The sequence below is a fragment of the Polypterus senegalus genome, chromosome 1 (genome assembly GCF_016835505.1).
Source record: "Polypterus senegalus isolate Bchr_013 chromosome 1, ASM1683550v1, whole genome shotgun sequence".
NCBI classification, from domain to species: Eukaryota; Metazoa; Chordata; class Cladistia; order Polypteriformes; family Polypteridae; genus Polypterus; species Polypterus senegalus.
The window spans coordinates 190,882,593-190,901,884 of NC_053154.1; the positions used below are offsets into that span (position 1 = coordinate 190,882,593).

At 38.8% G+C, this 19,292-nt stretch overlaps 1 protein-coding gene across 4 annotated transcripts in view; it reads left to right on the forward strand.

The window, feature by feature from the left end:
• Positions 1–13,874, forward strand: part of LOC120537032 (interleukin-1 receptor accessory protein) — a 68,403-nt gene extending 54,529 nt beyond the window's left edge. For 2 of the 4 annotated variants that reach the window (XM_039765656.1, XM_039765647.1), the window contains exons 8-11: positions 829–977; positions 1,689–1,829; positions 6,482–6,625; positions 11,872–13,874. In XM_039765656.1, the coding sequence (XP_039621590.1) occupies positions 829–977; positions 1,689–1,829; positions 6,482–6,625; positions 11,872–12,473 (1,036 nt within the window). In that variant the 3' untranslated portion in view covers positions 12,474–13,874. Of the gene's footprint in view, positions 1–828; positions 978–1,688; positions 1,830–6,481; positions 6,626–8,123; positions 8,672–11,871 lie in introns of those variants that run through there. The other 2 variants (XM_039765638.1, XM_039765661.1) reach the window with 2 other exon arrangements.
• Positions 13,875–19,292: the final 5,418 nt, after the last annotated feature.

The window sequence follows — 19,292 nt, forward strand, 5'->3', positions numbered from 1 at the left end:
CCTTATATAAGCAGGCAGCCAACAACGTGGGAGGCATGAGGATGGGGGACCCAACGCCGCCTCACACGGTGACCGAGCTGCAGGCTATGGACATATATATGTACGTAAGTAGGATTTAGTTAGCGTTGGAAACCTGCGTATCAAATTTCTTGAAGATGGGCCCATAAGTAACAAAGACCGTTGAAAATTTCAATATGGTGGCCGACAGTGGCGTCATACCACCGAAATAAATACGGACATTGGTTTCGGTTAGTGCAGGGAAGCCGCCTACCAAATTTTGTGAAGATGAGGCTATAAATAAGAAAGTTCACCATGGCGGACGTTGTCGACCGTTACGCGTTGAATTTCGAAATGAAACCTGCTTAACTTTTGAAAGTAAGCTTTAAGGAATAAGCCTGCCAAATTTCAGCCTTCTACCTACACGGGAAGTTGGAGAATTAATCATGAGTGAGTCAGTGAGTGAGTGACTCAGTGAGTGAGTGAGTCAGTGAGGGCTTTGCCTTTTATTATTATAGATTATATGTTTACTTATTTATTTATTTTGGAAAGGGAGTGCGAGTGCAGTGAGTTATTTAACATGCTCTTGGCCAGTCAATTACCTAGGAGATAGTATTTTGATCCTGTAATTTCAGACTGAATCACACAGGTTGTCTGTACAATACTCTGTCTTTGTATAGTGGCATATAGAGAGCAGCCTCAGCTATTGGTGCAAAGCAGAACATCAGATAAAGGGAAACTATTTTTACACTGAGATTAATGTAGATCTGTTTTTATGTTTTACTTGAATCTAATTCCAGTTTTTTTATTTCTGACTTACTTGGCCTACAGATTTGAGTCAACAGAATTGGATGACCGGACAATCAAAATTTTGTTAAAAATTATGCATTTCACAGAAGAAGACTTAAAGCACAACTATGTTTGTTTTGCTAAAAATAATGAAGGAGAAGTTAGCAGCCAGGCGTTTTTGAAGCTGAGAGGTGAGCCTTTTGTTTTTTGGTCTTTTTATTATTAAATGCTTAGTCCAGCATTTTTCAACCTGTGGGTGGCATTGCAGGTGGGCCACGGCCAGTCCTGAACGAAAGCCCCCAAACTTCCCCATTGCACTTGATTCAAAGTGACAGCATTGCAGGTGGATCACTGCTAATCCTGGACGACTTCCGCAACCACCGCTCTGACGAGTGTGCTTGATTCACCAAGAAGGGAAATCATTGACAAACATGCTTGATTCACCAAACATTCTGGTGATCACGTGGACCACAGCTTTGATAATTGCACTAAATTTCGCTCAGTGGATCGCAAATACACTGACATATGAAAAACTGGGTTGTGATGCCACAAATGCTGGGAAACACTTGTCAGTGTTTTGGGAAAAATGGCAGTGTTTTGTGGTCAATTGAAATTCCTCTCATTAATCCATTTGCTTATTTAAGATAAATCCTAACTTGTACCATGTCTCATCATCTTGTACTAGTCTGTAGCTAGACTGAATACATAACAATTAATTAAAATTATTGTTTGCCAAACAAACTTCAGAAATTTTACCAACAAACATAATCTGTGAAATTATTTCAAGAATAGCAGGCTGACAAGGTAGTAACATAGTAACATTTTTCAAGAAAATATAACAATTCTTCAAAAAAAGGTTTGAGAAGACATCTATTAAATTAATTTTTTATATTTTTTTTTAGTTACATATACAGTGGAACTGGCATGTGGGCTGGGAATCACTCTATTTATTGTGGTGTCTCTCATCATTGTGTACCATGTATACTGGTTAGAATTGGTCCTGCTTTACCGGGCCAACTTTGGAACAGATGAAGCCAATACAGGTAGGCATGTTTATAGTAATACTTCAACTGATTCGTATTGTGGTTAATTCTTAGATTTTTTCCTATTTGGTGTTAGCTGGGTCTAATGATCAGTGTTACTAAGAAAAAATGGCGTAATTAAATTTACTTTTTTTGTAACGGCTTCCAGTAATAGTAGTGCTGCTTGCAGTGTGCCATAGCTGGATTCCTTTGCTCCCTGCATGTGTACCTTGGTCTTTGTCCAAAAGATTTGCTTATGTCTATGCTTATGACTGCCACGTGTTCCCAGTGTTCATTTGACGTGTCCTCTAAGCAATTTATCAAAAATTAACACAATGCGTGTGCAAGTTGCACTACCATCAAAACATTGTGTTCAAGTTGGAATGTGTCATCAGAGTCTCTTTGCTGTCAACACATGACAGCAAGCCACTTTGCAGATCCTACAGGATCAATGTGCATACTTCGATATTTGATGAATGATTCAATGCAGAAAAGCAAATCATCAGATTAAAATGCTCACATACAAATGTATTAGTGGTACTTTTCTTCATCTATTTCTTGAATAGGCAATACAAGCTTTGCATAGTCCCCATTGTAATGGTGGTAAAGGTCTCACATACCATCTTCTGTGCTGTCTTGTAACGATTATTTCCGCTACACTTTATTTACTAAGTTTAATTGAAGATTGCAGGACAACCTTAACCTGCCTTTAACCCCTTCCCACAGCGCCGAAAGGTGATTTATAATAATAAAACAATATTAAAAAAAGTGCAAAAACAAAAAACTATAATTATTACACTTTTACAACACCCTCTGAGGAACTTTCCCCTCCGTCCTTTTGATTTAGTGTTTTTCTCATTTTACTATTTCTCCATAGTCCAGTTCATCAGACATGCCAATCCCAGAATAAAAATATTTACCGCTCACACTGTTTTTGATCCTTTTCCTGGTATCCTCGGTGTATCCAGAATCTTCGAGGTAGCCACCCCAGACTGCAGTTGACTTGTGGTGCTCCCTGAAAACAAATCTTTTTCCTGGACTTAGAATGGTCATGTCCTTTCCTCCTTCGCCATAAAACTCGGGATGGCTTTTCTTTCTCTTCCCTCCTGCCTTTCCCGCCTCTATTTAAATAGTGCGTCTGTTTCCATGGCACTCCCGGAAATTGTAAATAATAGCCCTGTACCTTCCAAAAGGTCTTCTCTATCTAACCCACCTATCTTATCTTCCGTGTATATATATATATATATATATATATATATATATATATATATATATATATATTTTTTTTTTGACAACTAGATTTTACATAGAGAAAAGAAAAATATATACTTTTTTATGTGGCAATGCTAGTCTTTTTTTTTTTTTTTGACCTTTGCAACAGCATCAGAATGTACAGAAGTATATTTGAGCCATAGAGAAAAAAAAATTTAGGGCGACAATGAAGGAAAAAAAAAAAAAGAAATTTCGACTCTAATCTCATAGTTTATTTTGGCATTAAAACAGAATGTCGTAAACCTTAAAACCGACCCAACTGTTAATCACTACATGCTTCCTCCTGCACTGATTGCAGTGGCAGGCAGCAAATGTCACACAGAACAGATTAAATTTATGATATTCCAACTGTCTGCACATTAAGAATCCTTAGATTTATACTTGATATCACTTTCATGATGAAATGTGTTAAAGCATGTATGTTACATTTTATAGATAAATCATTAACTTCATTTAAATAATTCTGTTAATAATAACACATGTGGGGGCAGCACGGTGGTGGAGCAGTAGTACTGCTGCCTTGCAGTAGGGAGTCACATCCCTGGTGTTCCATGCCTGGAGTTTGCATGTTTTCCTGGTGGGATCCCATAGTATGCTCTGGTTTCCTTCCAAAGACATGCAGGTTAGGGGATTTAGTGATGCTAAAATGATGGTGGTGTATGTGCATGCTTGTGTTCACCTTACGATGAGCTGATTTCCCATCCAGGGATTGTTTCTGCCTTGCGCCCAGTGCTTGCTGGAATTGGTGCATCGCTGGATTGATGGTTGTAATCATTAAACATCAATCCTTTTCAGAGATATTGTGGCAAGGTAAACAGGGAATTTATTGGCTGTTTCAGGCAATTCTCTACACAGCGAAGCCGAACATCGTTTTATCACCATGATGATAACTAACACTCCCACCTGGTGGAAGCTTCCAGATTTCTGTTAAGTACGCTCGCAAGTATAAACAATACATCATTTGCGTAGCAGTAGCGTCCACAGGAGTATGTGTTTCATCATGTGAAGTATAAACCCAGCCTTAGGACCAATAGTACAGTGTAGTTTATACTAGCAGACCTGACGCGCTTCGCTGCGCGTTTAACCAGCTAGTTTTGGCAGCGGATCGTGGCTTTTCCAATCTAGACGTCCTGTCTTTTTCAGATTCTTTTAACTGCCTGGTTTTGGCAGCCAAGCGTTTTTTTTTCCAACCTAGAAGACCTCTCTTGAGATCCGTTTAATGGCCTCGTTGATTGCAAGGTAGTTTCAATACCCATTTCTTGCACGGAGTCTTCTCCCCTTTTATGAGTGACTGTGTAAGTACCGCGTGTACTAAACAGTAAATTAGTAAAGGAGAAAGGACTAAACACTAAGGAAAAAAAACGGCAAGTCCGCGTCAGCCGCGGAGCTCAGCTCAGAGAGAAAAGAAGTAAATGAAATGACGTGAATGGAAGGGGAGATGATCACGTGATTCCCCCACCCGCCTTAACTCTCAATTCCTCCACAAACACACAAACACAGTCTCTCGGATCCCAACTCTCCTTTATATATATAGATAATTGTGGCCCCCAGGCTGACTAGACCAAATTCTGTTGAACTTTCATTACTCTCACTCGGTATTTTCCTGGTATCATGATTTAAGTATATAGTGTGAAATGGTCACATTTGAGCAGATGTAATTATGTAAATGTGATTACACTGCTCCTAGATAAAGAGAAAATGGCTTCTATAACATGATGGAACTGACCATATGTCCAAGATATAAACATCAGCTTTTTACATTGTGTATGTTGTGTGTTTGTGTATATACACTGTGGACGCTGGCCCGGACACACACAGACGGACATCATATTTCACCCAACACACGTTTATTTACAAGTCAGTTTGCAGTTTTCGTGCATCCACAAACCCCAGTGCCTCCAGCAGCGATTCCCCCAATGTCCAGGCCACACAGTTCTACTGCCTTTCTCCTGGCCGCCTCTAGTCCTCCCTCCAGCTCCGTCCTCTTCCACCCGACTTCTGCCAATGACTGGAGGGAGGCGGCCCCTTAAATGGGAACCCGGATGGGCTCCAGCTGCTTCCGGCATTCCTCCGAAAGCACGCCCCAGTGTGGCGGAAGTGCCGGCTGCGCACCCGGAAGCCGTCCGGGTATCCCCTGTCGTCTTCCCCCCAGGACTCCCTGGTGTGGCGGAAGTGCTGGGCTCCCGGGATATTCAGGCACTGGGGCGCCGCCTGGCGGTGGCCTCGGGTCCCTACAGGGCTGGGCTTCCAAGCCCTTTACCCGAGGCCCCCAACATATCCAGGGCGGACACCCCTCGCGGTCTGGAGGAGGCACAAGCCCTCCTCCGGTTCCTCCTGGGCGTTCCGGCCGGGGACCACAACACATAATACAGAGGTTACAGAGTGTTAAATACAGTTCCACAAAAAGGGGCAAGAAAACATTTTTTAGGGAAAACAATCTCAGAAGAAGAGAAATTAGATATGTAGTGTTGTGATTGTTGAGCTTTAGAATAATAATCCTAGTGGTCTTGCATAGTTAACTTTCATACCTGCTTTGATATTGCACCTTTTTTGTTTTGTCTAACTTTTCTTCCCTCTCTGTTCCTCACTCTTTTAGTACTTTTATATTTTTTTCTTCTCTTCTCAAAACATTCCTGACATAGGAATGACTCATAACATATTGCCACACTTTGTCACAGACATTACCGGTATTTGCTGCTACTAAGTTATAGTATGTCTATATTTTTGTATGGGTGGCATGGTGACACTGTTGCCTGTCAGAGAGGAGACCAGAGTTTGCATCTGAGTCCTCCCTGTGTGGAGTCTGCATGGTTTTCTTCTAAATTTCTTGCATTGTCCAGTTTATGTGAACTAAATTGTCCCAAGTGTGTGTTTGGTGAGTGGGGTGTGTGTGCGTGTGCGTGTGCGTGTGTGTGTGTGTGTACACCCTGTGCTAGCTGGGATGGGCTCCAGCCCAGCCATGACTCTGATATGGATTAAGAGTTTGAAAATGATATGACATGATTTATGAACATGGTGCTCCTAACTCTTTCTTTCCCCCTACTATAAGTGTGTGATAAGGCCAAAACTTATTTTTCCCTAATCTGAAATGTATTGCAGTTTAAATTGATATATGAAGAGTAGCTTATAAAGGACACATATTCAGAACTCACAGAAATGTCCAATATATAAAGCTGACATTTTAAAGTAACTACATTTACCTGCTGCTGTATTCAATATAATGTATTTAAGTGCTTTCTTAGCTTTCCTTGTAAGAGGTTGATAGAAACTGCATGACTTTGTATTTTAGTGTGTAACATTTAGGGCAGGCAAAACAATCAGATTTGCAACACTGGAGGTTACCTGCAGATTTTTTTACTAATGTGTGTTGAAACTCAAAACTGTATTTTATATTTTGCCAGATGGAAAAGAGTATGATGTCTATATTTCTTATGCACGGAATGCAGAAGAGGAAGAGTTTGTCCTGCTCACACTACGCGCTGTCCTAGAGAATGAATTTGGCTATAAAGTGTGCATTTTTGACCGTGACAGCCTTCCTGGAGGAAGTAAGTATTGCCCAGATTTCAGTGATGTCCATTTCAGGATACCTTTTTATCCCTACATGTTTCTTTTAATCTCCTGGCACTTGGAATAACCATAACACTTTCATTTTATTTGTATATATTGTAATAAGGCACTATATAAGCGCCCAACCCAGCACAGACTGACGCAGAGGCAAGTACAAAGTGATAACAAAGTTTATTAATTTTCTTCAGCTGTGGGACACACCTTCCCCGTGCCACACAGCCCAACACAGTCCCAAAGCACATTTACCACCAAAATACTCTCTTTCTCCTATTCCACCACTCCTTCTCAAGCTTAGTCCTCCTCATCCCGACTCTGGCCCCTTGAGTGGTGTGGCTGGCCCTTTTTATAATCCACCCGGAAGTGTTCCAGGTGTTTGACCACCTGGTCCTGATTGCACCTCCCGGTGGGGCTAAAGAATCGTCCAGTTAGGCTGCTGACTCCATGCAGCTTCCCCTAGCGGCCATCCAAGCCCCCAACCAGGCTGTGGAGGACTCCATCTCCCATGGAGCAATGCGACAGGCTGGGGGATCACCATCCGCCAGGGAGGCTGCCACCAAGCGTCCCGGGGGAGGTACTGAGCTGCCCATGGCTGCTCCCCCGGAACAGATGCAGCAGGGACGTCCCTGCCAGGCATGGGACCCGGCTGTCTGCCACAATATGTATATACTCCTAAAAACATGCAAGATAATTTTTTTTAATTTAGTGTTATATTTACTGCACTTCTTAGCAACAAGAATTACTATTTCCCCAAATATTTTAAGGTGATTTCACCTGACGTTGCTTCTTGTAATGCCACACATAATTATGGCTTGATGGATTAGTTAAGATTCAGTGCTAGGGTTTAGTGCTGATAGATGGCAAGTATTTCAGTTTAACTCTGTTTAATGTTTTTAAATATTACTTTTTCAATTGAATGATTTAAAAAGTGATTTGGGTTTAATATAGCTAGAGAAAAACAGTTCATTGACAAACATTTCTGATTACTCTAGATACAAATAAGCCCATGAAATTGTCTGAAAATTGGAACCGTCCTACTACCTCTATAAATGTAGTGGAAAACTGACACTTTAATGTGAAGACAGTTTCAGCTATGACAAAAACATAAATAGATTGTTGATATAAAAATATAATAGACACATTTTTTGGTGTAGACATTTTGAATGAATGAATTGAAACAACTGAATATTAGGCAGGAAAGCTACCTTGGCGCTCTGCTTTATTTGACCAATGAAAGTATTGTCAAGTCTGGTGTTGAACTGTATTTTGTGTGCCTGCGACAAGATGAACTGACAGCCCTCTGAATGTGAATTACACAATGGCTGTTTCTGCAATACAGATGCTGACTCCAGACTTCTGTACAATGATGTTTTTAAAGGGTCTGATTTAGTGAGGATGAGGGAGGTTTTGGGGATAAACACATAGCCTTCCCTGTTTGCACAGTTGTCACAACTAACCTTTTAATGCCTTGATCTTCAGCCATAACTGATGAGACACTGAACTTTATCAAGAAGAGTCGCCGTCTCATTGTCTTGTTGAGCCCCAATTACCTGCTGCAAGGGACACAGGAGCTACTAGAACTGAAGGCTGGTATTAGTAATATGGCTCTTACTGGTAGTATCCGGGTTGTACTGGTCCAATACAAAGCAGTGAAAAACACCAGTGCAGTGAAGGAGCTCAAGCGGGCCTGCTCAGCTCTGACTGTCATTAAGTGGAGAGGAGAAAAGGCTTCTGATTTGAACTGCAAATTTTGGAAACAGATTCATGTAGCACTTCCAGTGAAGAGGGATCTCAGGCCAAAAGCTTCCTGTGAAAAGCTGCTGTCATGAGAAGTGTCTGCATTGTTTATAATATTGTGATAAGAGGACAAATTCATCCTATACGTAATGGAGTTTGTATTCACAGTTTCATTCCACCCTACTTATTTTGCTGTTGTCACAGTGTCCATAATGTTATTTTTGTTAAATTTCTTATTATTTATGCTTTGTTTTCTTTTGAGAATAAAACACTATATTATTTAACAATCATGCTTAAGTTTCTATTATCATCTTTTCTACAGTCAAATCATGATATAATGGCTGTGTGTGTGTCTGTGCTAGTCTAGTTTGTGTGTGTGCAGGCGCACATGTTCATGCATCTGTGTGCGCACTTGTGTTTGTGTGTGTGTGTACAGTATGTATGTATATATATATAAATATATATATATATATATATTTTTACATAAAACAGTAAAAAATAAAAATCTAAAGTATATAAAATGTACAAATTTATAAAAATTACAGAACTTGTGAATGGTCTGATGTGTGTGTGTATATATAATATAGTTTTACATTAAGTACCAATCATTACCCTTGAATGACTAAACAAAATTAGGGTTATAGAAATGTTTGTGTATTTTTTATTAAAAATAATTGTAAAATATATATATATATATATATATATATATATCTCACATTGACACCAGAATTCAGACCCTTTCCTATAACACTTGAAATCTGGCCCAGGTGCATCCCATTCTGTTGATCATCATTGAGATGTTTTTGTTTACCATCTGTGGTTAATACAATTGATTGGACATGATTAGGAAAGGTACACACCTGTCTATATAAGGTCCCACAGTTCACAATGTATATCAGAGAAAAAAATCAAGCCATGGAAATGAAGGAATTTCCTGCAGAGCTTAGAGACAGGATATTATAGAAACGTAGATCAGGGGATAGTGGCAAAAAAAAACCCCAGAGCATTAAAGGTTCCCAAGAGTACAGTTGCCTGCATAGCTTTCAAGTGGAAGATGTTTGGAAAAACTACAAATCTAGAAACCTAGAGCTGGCTACATAGCCAAACTGAGCAGTCATAGGAGAAGGGCCATGGTAAAGGAGTTGGATAAAAACACTATAATCGCTCTGGCTTATCTCCAGAGAACCTGTGTGGGGATGATCAAAACTTCCAGAAGGACAACATCACTGCAACACTCCACCCATCTGGGGTTTATAATAGAGTAGCGAGACAAAAGCCTCTCCTCAGTAAAAGACACATGGAAGCCTGCTTGGAGTTTGCAGAAAGGCACCCTGAGGATGCTAAGACAGAGAAACCAGATTCTCTGATGAAACCAAGATTACAGTTTTGTCTGGAGGAAACCAGGCTCTGCTCATCACCTGTCAAATGCCACTCCAACAGTAAACTATGGAGGTGACAACATTATGCTGTTGGTTTGATTTTCAGGAGCCGGGACTGGACAGGGTTCAGGGGAAGCTAAAAAGAGTGAACATACAGAAATATCCTTAACAAAACCCAGCTCCAGAGTGCTCTGAAACTCAGACTGGGACAAAAGTTCACTTTCTAGCAAGGCAGTGACCCTAAGTAAAAAACAAAGACATCACAAGAGTAGCTTAGGGGCAACTCTGGTAATATCCAAGAGTTACCTGTTATCCAGCTGGAACCTGGAGTTGAACTAAACTGAATATTTCTGGATATACCTGAATTAGCAGTACACTGACTGTCTCCATTGTCTCTAATAGAACTTGAGAGGATCTGCAAAGAAAAGTGGCAGGAAATCCCCAAATCCAGGTGTGTGAAGTATGTCACATCATAAGCAAGAAGACTTCTGGCTAGAATCATTGCCAAAGGTCTACATCAATGAAGCACTCAGGAGAGGGTCTGGATACTTGTGCCAATGTCTTATTTCAGTTTTGTACTTTTATGTCTTATTTCAGTTTTGTATTTTTAGTAAATTTGCAAAAATGTCTAAAATTTTGTCATCTTGGAGTATTGAGTGCTCCTTGATTTGTAGAAAAATGTAAAAAGTGAAGATGTCTGAATAATTTCTGAATCTAATGTGTGTGTGTCTGTGTGAGTATATATGCACACACACACACGTGCACACTCTTTGTTTAGGTAGAAGTTATTCGTATAACCATTAGAATTGCAAGGCACAATTACTGTGTGTCTGGCAATGTGTATGTTTTTGCCATTTACATTTTTTTGAAAAACCTTTATTCATCATCTACCAAGAATCATGTGAGTGTGTCTTGTTTGACTGCAGAAGTCTGTTAATACCTTGGCCATGCTAGAAAACATACATGGCAAATGCAGTGGGTAAGTAGTATTAAAGCTATATATTTTCTGGATCACCAATGACCATTTTTCAGAATAATGCTGACTTTATAATCTCATATTGTACACTCAATTGAAAACGCAAAATTAGAAACCAATAATCATCATGTATGTTTTTCCATTGTGTGTGCTCCTCAAGTAATGGTTCTTACTTTCATTTGTAAGTGCACTGTATCTTTTTGCCTCCAGAGAATGAGTGGTGTCTGATATTTCAGTGACTTTTGAAACTACTCTAGAGGTGGGTAGGTGGAGTTATACTGTAAATACTCATCCAATCCACAAATTCAAAATACCTGTAAGCTTAAATTCACTGAGCTGGATTGGATTTTCTAGTGGTTTCTGCAGCTATTATGCAATTTTGTCTTTTGCTTTTTATACTATTCTTGCCTTTTTCCTGGTTGTTTGCTTATACTGTATCCCAGCCTGTTGAATGTACTGTTTTTTCTCTGAACTGTTCAACAGACTGCTCCAATTGCAGACAAAGTCATAATTAAGATGTTTATATGTTGGTTGTCATGTCACATTTAAAAACAAATCATAATCAAGCTTTATTGGAGTCGGGTCACTTAGTTAGTTTAAGTTATAATTAAAGCTTAATATGAATATATTGGATCTAAATCTTACGTTCCCCACCAATCCTTTATGTTTATAATAATTTTCAAACAGATTATGCCCCTGTTAACCTTGATCTGGAAAGTGGGTACAGAAAGTGAATGGAGGTATTGTGTGAGGTTCATCTAAATCTATCAACTCGTTCATTTAGTAAATTTCTTTAATTCAAGTTCAGTGTCTGAGGGTGCTGTAAACTGTACCAGCAGCACTACATGCAAACCTGGATGGGGTGTCAGTCCATTGCAAAGTTTCATCACTCCAACCCCCAAGCACACACACACACACACCAGAGAAATTTAGATTTATAAATGCACCTAACCAAAATTACTTTGGGGGTTTGAACAGAAATAAGAACAGCATGCAAACCATGTTAATGATCCTATTCAGGCAGAAGTGCATATTCATTCAAAACTGAAGATGGAGTTTTCATTCTGCCTTATGTTTGGTGCTTGGAGGTTCATGCCACTGCACTATTGTATTCTGACCTTTCTTTTCTCCCTAGATGTCAGTGATGCTGCTTTGAGTTTCATTGTAAGGAGTCGGAGAGTGCTAGTTGTGCTGAGTCCAGACTACCTAACAGAAAAGAGCATCAGTGTATTGGAGTTCAGACTGGGTTTGCTGTGTCAGGAAATGGGAAGCACCAAAGTCATTGCCATCAAGTTCAAGCCAGTGGCACTTCCCACCTTTGAAAAATGGCAGCTGAGGGAAACAACCTTCCTAAAATGGGAAGGGAAGAAATCAAGATGTCTACGTTCAGAATTTTGGAAAAGGCTGCGATTTGCTCTCCCACTTAGGGGTTTGTCAGCGGGTCACCGTCTAATAGACAGTTGTTCCTCCCATTCAGACCTCAATGCAAATGCCCTGTCAGCAAGGAGAGGCCTACCAAGACAAAAGACAGATGGTGTCATAGGACCATACAATAACTTGAGGAGACATGAAAGAATTGAACATCCTTGCCGAAAGTGTGTAAGGTGTCTGCAGAATGGGGCAACCTGGCGTTTGAAGACTGAGAGCATTCAGGGAAGTCATAATGCAGTTCAGCCCATACCATCCATATGTAGCAATCCCAGTAAGCTCAAAAACTTACATCTGTCTACACAGTAGGGCTGATCTGAGAGACAGTAAGTAAGTAGGTGAATGTAATGTACTAGAAGGCTCTGTGCGGTTTCATCTTTAACAATTGCCAATGCATGATAGATACATTTGGATATGCATGCAGTGCATAATTTTTGATTTTTAGATTGAATTCAGTACAGAGTATTTCAAATTACTATAAAAACTTCAGAACTAAGTATACATGATAAACAGGCCCAGTGCAAAAGTAATGAAATCTGGCAAACAACAACTGATGGAAATATAAAGACTGACTTCTCTTGAAAATATTTGCCAGAGACTAAATATTTTTGCAGATTTCCATCAGCAGTGTCCCACAGAAGGTGTCCACTAGATGTCACTGTGTAGTAACCAACAATAGATCTTGTCACAGCATTCACAAAGTCCCTTAATCCAATTCAGGGCCAGAGCCTAAAAGTGGCACAGGGTACAAGACAGGAAACAGGACTAAACAGGGCACTACTTCAGCACAGGGCCAAGTGACACACCTCCACATCCAGACATGGCCAACTGAGAGCAGTCAAAACATATAACCTGCATGTCTTTAGAGATGTGGGAGAAACACTGGAACACACAGACGAAAGCCCAGAGAGACATGGGGATAATCTGCAAACAACACATGAACAACATTTGGGTATGAGAATCCAACCTGTTATACTGGATCTGTAATGTGAGAGTGCTAACCACCATCTCTTCAGTAAGCCTATGGGAAAATGTCCACATCCTACCAAGAAACAATAGATTTGATTGTGTGTTTTTGAATTTTGTGTTTGTAAATATTTTAAAAAGTGCAGGGTTATAATAATGAACTATTTAATAAACACAAGATGGCAGACAAGCCTCACGCACCAAAAGTTCCATTATTCTCTTTTACTGTATCCCAAAAGGTGTAGGCTTCAAAAGCTGCTTACAAACGTGCTAGTGGAACAGACACTTGCCTATGATCAAGCCATTAATAGGACGTTTACTCTGACCTGTTTTTTGCTTCCTTTATCCAAAAACCTCAATACTGAGCAGAGAACATACTTTTAAATATACAGTAAACCTGTATTAATTCTCAGGAGATCAGGCTTTCATTAATACTTCATCAACTCTTGCCTTCATTTAACATCTCCTGTCTGCTTTCAGTCTGTCACATTAGGAGTACACTTCAGCACTTAGCACAAAATTTTCTGAGGAAATATCTTACTTATTGATTTTTGTACACAGAAGTGTATTGAACAACTCATTTTCAAACCCACTCAGTCCAATGTAGGATGGAATTAGGTGCAGGGCCAGGTTAGCTGGCACAAGCGTCATTGGGATGTGTGAGGGGAAAATCCCATGCTGTGAACATAAGACACACAATGACTGGGTCCAGGATTTAAAACAACCAGCCCCTTAATTTTCTTAATGAAAATGAGTTTTACTGACATCTTATGCTTGTCTTTCTGCTGTCTTTGCATACTACTCCTGTACCATCTGGCATCCTTTCACTGTCTTAAACTGAGTATTATGACGTTGCATGGATGATCCAGATCTGGGGACACTGTTTACCAAGTGCTGTCACCATGTTTGACAAACTTTTTTGTCTAATTACTATTTTAGATGTGCACTTCAAGCCTTTCCACGACTGTAATAATGCAGTCATCTTAATTTATACACCTCCTTTCACAGCTTGCTTTGATGTATTCATTTGAAATGCTGGTAGTGAAGTTACATTTGTAAAATACTAATCAGTGTTTATTTTATATACCATCTTTTCCATCTTATTTATACTTATCTGAGATTATCTGCTAGAAATGTGTGGATTTCTCCCTCCGGGTTGAGACAAATGTGGGGAGAGTTCTGTACATTAAGGATCAGTTCAGAAACTAATTTGGTGAAAAGACAGAAGGAATCAGCAGCTGTGATTTTGCAGGATGTGGAATGATTTTACTGATAGTGCCCAAATATTTGTATAATGTTAAAACAATCGGCTTTCATAGTTTAATTTTAAAAACTGTCTTTACTTACAGTGTTCATTCTTTTAAAACATTAATTTATCACTCTTTATGGAGTGCTTTCACAAGTCCTTTTTTTAATCACTTTTAATTGCATTAATTTAAAAATTGTCAAACTTTATACACATACTCTGGGTTCAAATCCTGGATGACATTTGTCTATGCGGAGTGTACTTATTCTCCCTGTATTTACATGAGTTTTTTTTCTCCTGATACCTTGTTTCTCTCCCATTCCATATCCCACAGTCACACAGGTAAGCTCAACTGACGATTCTAAACTGGTACCTTGCCACGGACTGGTGCAATATTCAAGGTTGGTTCCTGACTTGTACATGAGCTTGCCTGGATAGGCTCCAGACCTCCAATAATCTTGTAATTAAATAAGCAGGTTTAAAAAATGGAGACATTTATATAGCACATTTCTGTAGAAAATGCAGTCTCTCACAGGATTATAGTACAATTGTTTACTTTTATTTTGTACAGTTTCTTGCAGTGACCCAGTTGTGGAGACTGAACCTTAAACACTAGGCCACACTGCCTGTTTAGGGCATTAAGCTCCATCATAAATCTCTTACAAAGAACAAGACAAAATTAATACAGACTAATCTACAAGATGCCAAAGCACTAGTAACAACAGTAAAATTTATTGTACAAGATAAAAGTGACAAGATCTGGCTAGAGATCACAAACACGCTATTGCAATTTAAACCCATGAATGTACCTTAAGAGCAGACCAACAGTTACAGATGACAAACAGCCCAGGAACATGCAGTAGAGCTGGTTCCAAATGAATGAGAAGCTGAAACAGCAATTCTATAACACGAGAGAGAAAAATGAGCATTGGACCGAAAATGATGGAAAATGTTCATTAGAGGTTGCCTGGCCTTTGGGAGTTTTGAATTTCACATTTTGCTCATATAGCTTGAAGTGCCAAGCATGAAGCATAGGTTGTTACACACAATACCTTTTATAGCAAGCAGTGGTTCAAAGGGATTTACAGTGCAATGAAAAAGTATAACCCCCTTTCTAACTTGTCTCTTTCTTTAAAATTTTGATATTAAATGTTTTCAGGTCTTTGACCAAAGCTTATTATTAAATAAAGGCTAATTGACTGAAAGAACACTTTTATGTAACTCCAATTGGCACTGTGTGAGAAAGTAATTGCTTTTTAGTTAAATCAGGCCTATTAAAGTGATAAGAGCTGATTGTACACGCTTGATTATAGCCAGCCCTCTTCAATATAAACATCACATATTTTGATCCCTTCAAAATTGCCACAACCCTCACCTAAAGCAAGGATCAATGAAAATTCCTGTAAAGATCAGGAAAAAATTGTTATCTACCAGGCTGACAAAGGCTGTATGGCACTGGGACTCCACCTATGCACAGTAAGAGCTTAATTCTCCAAATGGAAGACACGTGGAACAGTATTGAATCTTCTGAGGAAGGCAGCAGTGTAAAATCATACAGAAAGTCACAAACAATCCAAAAAAAAGGAAACATATAAAGAATGTCAGATGTCTCTCGTTTATTCAAAGGACAGTGTGGCTCCACAATGGGAAAGACACTGGACTAAAGATGGCTTTGTTGTATATTAGCAAGTTAGAAACCACTGTTAACAATTGTTATAATTTAGGGGCTCCACAGCTTCAAAAAGAAGACTCAGGCTGGAAACTCAAAGAGAGGGGACTCATAAAAACCCTGGCCCAAGAACAAAAACAATATATTTTAGTAAAAAAAGAAAAGCGCAAAAAAATCCAAAGATCAGTTATTAATGTACTGAAAAAAAATAAAAATCAATACAATAATTGCAAATAGTTATGAGAGAAGTAAACAAAGCTAAATAATAAAGGCTTCCTGAAAACAACAGTTTAACAAAAAAAAACAAAATCCAAAAAACAAAGCCAGAACCTGGTAATCCACGTGAAAAGACTCAAAGTAGAGATAGCTAATGCTTCAACACAAGCTTGAGGCAGGTATAGCCACCATTTGCAGTCCAATTAGTTGCACATCTGCAGTGTCAGGAGGCCTCACTCCTTAGGTACATCATACAGAGAGCAAGACTGATCATTAAGTAAATGAAATAAGTAACAAAATGATTGATAAACAACAACAACAACATTTATTTATATAGCACATTTTCATACAAAAAGTAGCTCAAAGTGCTTTAAATAATGAAGAATAGAAAAATATAAGACACAGTAAGAAAATAAAATAAGTCAACATTTTTTAACATAGAATAAGAGTAAGTTCCAATGGCCAGGGTGGACAGAAAGAAAAAAAAAAAAACTCCAGACGGCTGGAGAAAAAAAAAAATAAAATCTGTAGGGATTCCAGACCATGAGACCGCCCAGTCCCCTCTTTGGATTTAGGGTTCTCACGGAAAGACTTGATGATGATGGTCACGTAGACTTCTGGCTTTTAATCCATCCATCACAAAAAACACATAATGAAAAATTATTGGATGCAATAAGAAAGAAAGTAGCATTTTTATTCATAAAAATAAGAAAATAACTCACAAAACCACAATATAATAAACAAGAAAGTAAACCCGGAGATGAAGCTCTAGCAAAACCATAATAACCAAGAAGAGCATAGATGGTCTCTCATTTTCCATTGAGTAAGCCTTTAGGAAGATTGTTCTATGGATGGATGAAACAAAAGTGGAGCTTTTTGAATGATATTGGCCACATTATGTCTGGCATTAAGCACAGGAAAAAAATCATACTAGCAGTCAAACATGGTAAGGGTACGTTGATGGTGTCTGGGTGCTTTGCTGCCTCAGGATCTGAATGACTAGCCATACACATAAGAATCTTATATTTTTCCCTGTACAAGATCAAACTTAAGGAAAATTTCTCGTTATCTGACTATAAGCTGAAGCATAGTGGAGTAGAGTACCACAACAATGATCTAAAATACAAAAGCAAGTCTACATCAGAATGACTGCAACATGGTTTGGACTGACCAAGGAAAAGTCCAGACCTAAACTCTTTTGCCAGGTGATAAATGACAAGCTACTCATTTTGGCAACATGGTGCATGATTGGGAGGTGAGAGAGATCATATTCCAGAAAACGTAGCAGGGGTAAAAAATGATAGAGACAAGGAAAGCCATTTTCCAAAGCCCTATATGTAACCCAAAAATCAATATCAAAATGAAATATGTTAAGTGCTAACACCCTACATAGCTTTTTGCAATTGCTAATACACAAGGTTTTTGAGAAAATCCAGGAATTTCGGTACTACTGCTCGTCCATAACCATCTGAATTAGCTATTGGCCTGTGACATACTGCCAACGACAGCTTCCAACAACAACAACAACAACATTTATTTATATAGCACATTTTCATACAAACAGTAGCTTAAAGTGCTTTACATAATAAAGAATAGAAAAATAAAAGACAAAATAAGAAAACAAAATAAGTCAACATTAATTAACATAGAATAAGTAAGGTCCAATGGCCAGGGGGGACAGTCATTGTGGCAGCAATGACCCAAGCAATTTTAAATAATCTTTAAACAGCCATAAAAATAATACACACAATTGGTGATGTCTATGAACAAAAGCAAAATGTAAAATGGCAGTGGGAGAAGTAATAAAAATAATGCCAAAAAAACAGCCATAACTTCAAAATGAAAAAGAAATTATAAAATGCAAGGGAAAAATGAATGTAGTAAGTGCAAAAACTCAATAAAGATACTCTGACAGGACCTGAAACATGCAGTACATGCTTAAAAATCTACCACTGTTTCTTAACTAAATCAGTTCCACAAGGTAGCTTGGGCTAATATTCCTCCACAGCGATTTGAAAATTTGATATTGAATTATAAGAAAGTGTTTGATTGCCATCATTGTATCCAAAGGTGATAAGGAGATAACTTTTTCACACAGCATAAACATTCAGTGCCAAAAAAATTTGCAATACTATGTGAAATCAGAAAAGGGACAATACCTTTCCATAAAATCTTATGCTACAGTAAAAATGAAAGCCTGTAGAAAGTGAAGCAAACATGGCTCAAGGAAAACTGGAAGAATGTAGGGGGAAAATATCATGATAAGGATGTTACAGATGAATGAATTTACACTTGACCTTCTGGTTACATTCAACTGTTTTGTATAAATCTGTAAAGGTTTACAGGAAGACAACCTGAATTAAAAAGATACCAATCAATTGTAAGTGACTATACAGGCAATCAGGAAGATGTGGGACATTTGAATTTTTGTGCTTTGGTTGCCTTAGGCTGCATATGTGACAGTAAAAAATTGTTTTTCTTTTTGGTAGGCTGACCAGCTTCTGCAGGTAGGCTGTCTAATTTGTAACAGGTAAGTAAGAAACTAACTGCTATGACGTTGTTGAGCTCTCCAAAGAATCACATTTCACCTTGCCTTTTAAAATATATATTTTTTTAAATCTTCTAGATCTTTTTTCCATTTTTTACCATTCCATTCATAGCTGTGTGTCACTACATGCCATGGGCATGGCCTGCTACTGCACACGTAGGCTACTTGCTGCGGGCGCAGGACACACTGCTCCTTGTCAAGACACCTTTGAATGCAATCAGTCACTCAGACAAGTTCAGGATTTGTGAACTTGGAGGCACATGTTGGGGATAAGTAGGCTTGAAGGATGGACCCAAAGCGATGCATGAACAGTAAGAACTAAGCTAAACAGCATTCTCTGTGACATTGTGCTTTAAATCTCCAAAGCAGCCGCCAAGAGAAGGGGATTATCAGGGTGGATCTTGAAGTTTTTTAAGCGTAGGATATTGGAATGTGACATGTTTAAGTATCAGCACCCACTCATAAGAAACTTAGTTTGTCATT